Here is a 3,377-nt window from a genome sequence, read left to right on the forward strand (position 1 = left end):
ATGACTTCTTCTCTGTTTTTTCCTCACCTTTCTCTAATCTGGAGAGCACTGTCGCCACCTAATGGGTCCGTAAAATAGCTTATATACCTTCAACATCCCCCATATTTTTACAGGAGATGCATCAGGCTTTGATCCACGTCCCACCGTCAAAAAACGCAATTGACGACTTTAGTCGTCATTGGCACTCTACGTTACTATTTGAATTGACGACGATAGTCGTCATTGGCACTCAATGAGTTAAATACAAACAAACCAAGGAGGAAAAGCCAGAAAGTGCTTCACACTGCTGCAGTCATCAGTAACTCTCATAATGTTGTCTGTGTTCTGCGTCTGGACCGCACTCGCAGATAAAGTTTAAAGAATCGTGCTTAATCCAACAAGATCATCTCACGGGAAACACTAACGTTACAGCTGGCATTCCTTGGGAATTCTGCGCGTCCTCAACGTTGTGTCAGGAATATAAACAAAAGCCGTATAGCCAATCGAAACTCGGTATGCAAATACAAGAATGGTTCTACCATTAACCTTGCTAAACAGTGTTAAAGCGAAAGTGTCCCCGAGTTATCATTACTGTGTTATAGATTTAGAAATACAAATATGTGTTTCATTTCCATGATGCTGTGTATTATATTACAAAATAATATACGTTGCCTTTTGTTCATCATTTATTATATATGATCTCTGTTTTGTTCGTTTTCAGATTCACTCGGAGAGAAAATGTCTTGGAGACAAGAGGAGCATCTCTCCTGTACTGTCTGCTGTGACATCTTTAAAGATCCTGTCATCCTGAAATGTAGCCACAGCTTCTGTAAAGCCTGTCTGCAGAGATGGTGGACAAGGAACCAAATGCGTGAGTGTCCAGTTTGTAGGGCTGCATCTTCAAGAAAACCACCACCATGTAACTTGGTGTTGAAGAACATGTGTGAGGCCTTCTTACTGGAGAGAGATCAGAGAGCTTCAGCAGAGTCTGAGCCTCTCTGCAGTTTGCACTCTGAGAAACTCAAGCTCTTCTGTCTGGACCATCAGCAGCTTGTGTGTCATCGCTGTCTGGATTCAGACACACACAACCACCACAGAATCAGATCCATTACCATCCATGAATCTGCACGCCATCACAAGAACAAACTCCAGGAATCTCTGAAGACCTTAAATGAGAAACTGCAGCTCTTTAATAAAGTTAAAGGAAACTGTGATCAAACAGCAGCACACATTAAGGTCCAGGCCCGACACACAGAGAAGCAGATTAAGGAGGAGTTTAAGAAGCTTCAGCAGTCCCTTCAAGGGTTTCTACAAGAGGAAGAGAAGGCCAGGATCAATGCACTGAGGGAGGAAGAGGAGCAGAAGAGTCAGACGATGAAGGAGAAGATTGAGGGTCTGAACAGAGAGATAGCAGCTCTTTCTGACACAGTCAAAGCCATAGAGAAGGAGCTGAGGGCTGAAGACATCTCTGTCCTGCAGAACTACAAGGCTACAGTGGAAAGAGTCCAGCGCTCCCTGCTGGAGGATCCACAGCTGGTCTCAGGAGCTCTGATAGACGAGGCCAAACACCTGGGCAACCTGAGCTTCACAGTCTGGCACAAGATGGGGAAGATGGTCTCCTACACCCCTGTGGTTCTGGACCCAAACACCGCCCATCCAAAACTGATCGTCTCTGAAGATCTGACCAGTGTGAGCCGTGGAGAGAGACAGCAGCTTCCTGACAATCCAGAGAGGTTTGACATGTGTTGGAGTGTCCTGGGCTCTGAGGGCTTTAAGTCTGGATATCACTGCTGGGATGTTGAGGTTGGACACTGTACAGGCTGGAGACTGGGTGTGTTCGTAGAGGGTCAGAGGAAGGGATTCGCACTGTCTGCATTATGGAGAATACGTTTCTTTACTAATGGTAAATACAGTGCAGTCTCTCCATCAGGTATAGTCACTGATCTCACAGTGAAGAAGAAGCTCCAGAGGGTCAGCGTGCTTCTTGACTGGGACAGAGGAGAGCTGTCATTCTTTGATCCTGATACTACCACCCACATACACACCTTCAGACATCCCTTCACTGACAGGCTGTTTCCTTTTTTTTCCACTGTGGAAGATGGAAACACTCTGAAGGTAATACCAGTGAAGGTCTCTGTTAGACCCAGTTAGAGAGAGAGAGAGAGTCTGTGTGTGTGTGTGTGTGTGTGTGTGTGTGCGTGTGCGTGTGCGTGTGCGTGCGTGTGTATCTCTCAGTGAGGACAAGCCATTGTCCACCATGACAGGAACCTTCTGCACAGTGAACTCACACACCTAATTTTGATTTTAAGTTGTATCAGTTTGGCTGAGAACAAAAATCCAGTTTATTCGATCTAGTTTCATTTTGAAATAGATATATTTTTGTGTGTGTGTGGGTGTGTACTTGGCCAATTCCCCCTGTTTTCCCAGTCGTTGGTCCACCCCCTCTGCCGATCTGGGGAGAGTTGCAAATGCTTCCTCTGATACATGTGCAGTTACAAGGACTTCTCACTGACACCCCAGAGTTTCACCGGCAGGACGTAGCGTGTGGGAGGATCACAGGGGACAGGCCCCCCGACCGACCAGTGCAGTGACCAGGACACATACCCTTTAGCCCGTTTCCCAGACAATTAACCAAGCCGGAGGTAACACGGGGGCTCGAACCTGCGAGCCTCTGGTAGGTAGGCAGGGAATCTATTGCTGCACGCCCCGGACTACCTGTTTATTTTATTTTGTATTATTTTTATTATATATATATTTTTTGGGTTACCTGTTTATGATAAGTAGAAACAGAGCACACTGAACTGGCATCACTCATCTCTACCGTGCCTCTGGCTTGCCCTCGAGGTCTCACCCTCTTCTCAGACACAGCTTGGTCGCCACGCGACCTCGCCCACTCTACTGGCATGCTCTTTGTGCATGCACAGTTGAGCAAGTGAACAATTCTGGGTCGTGCCAACTTTTTGCCCAATTATATTAGTAGGATGTTTTAAAAGCATCAGATTGTTTTGACCTTTTTCTTCTTTTTGTGAAGAAACGTGTTAAAGGGATGATAGTTCAGTTTGTTTGAAGTGGGGTTGTATGAGATACTTGCATACTGTCAGTGTACTACATGCAGTAGAATGCAGCTGGCGCGCTCCCAGTTTGGAGAAATGGAGACCAGCTGCGCACCTGCCGCACCTGGCTACAGTGAACATTTCAGCTAAAAACAAGAAGTAAATTACATCTTTTCAAGTCAACTTGGCATCTCAGGGCTTGTGGAGAGTTTGATTATGCCAGGTGAGCAGTATAGAAGGATTTTATGTATTTGTTTCCGGGTTTTTTTTTTTTACATTTTTGCTCATGGCCCCTTCACACTCAGCACACAGCTCTACTTGCCTGAGGCAGCCGGTCTCAATTTC

At 45.9% G+C, this 3,377-nt stretch overlaps 1 protein-coding gene across 1 annotated transcript; it reads left to right on the plus strand.

Moving 5' to 3' along the window:
• Positions 1-717: 717 nt before the first annotated feature.
• Positions 718-2,907, plus strand: LOC310776272 (E3 ubiquitin-protein ligase TRIM39-like; the record flags this gene model as incomplete). The annotated part of the gene is made up of 2 exons (XM_083636480.1): positions 718-2,094; positions 2,842-2,907. 2 exons carry the CDS (start codon positions 718-720, stop codon positions 2,905-2,907), a joined length of 1,443 nt encoding a protein of 480 aa, XP_083492606.1.
• Positions 2,908-3,377: the final 470 nt, after the last annotated feature.

This window comes from Poromitra crassiceps (assembly GCF_964638095.1).
Source record: "Poromitra crassiceps genome assembly, chromosome: 5".
Lineage (NCBI taxonomy): Eukaryota > Metazoa > Chordata > Actinopteri > Beryciformes > Melamphaidae > Poromitra > Poromitra crassiceps.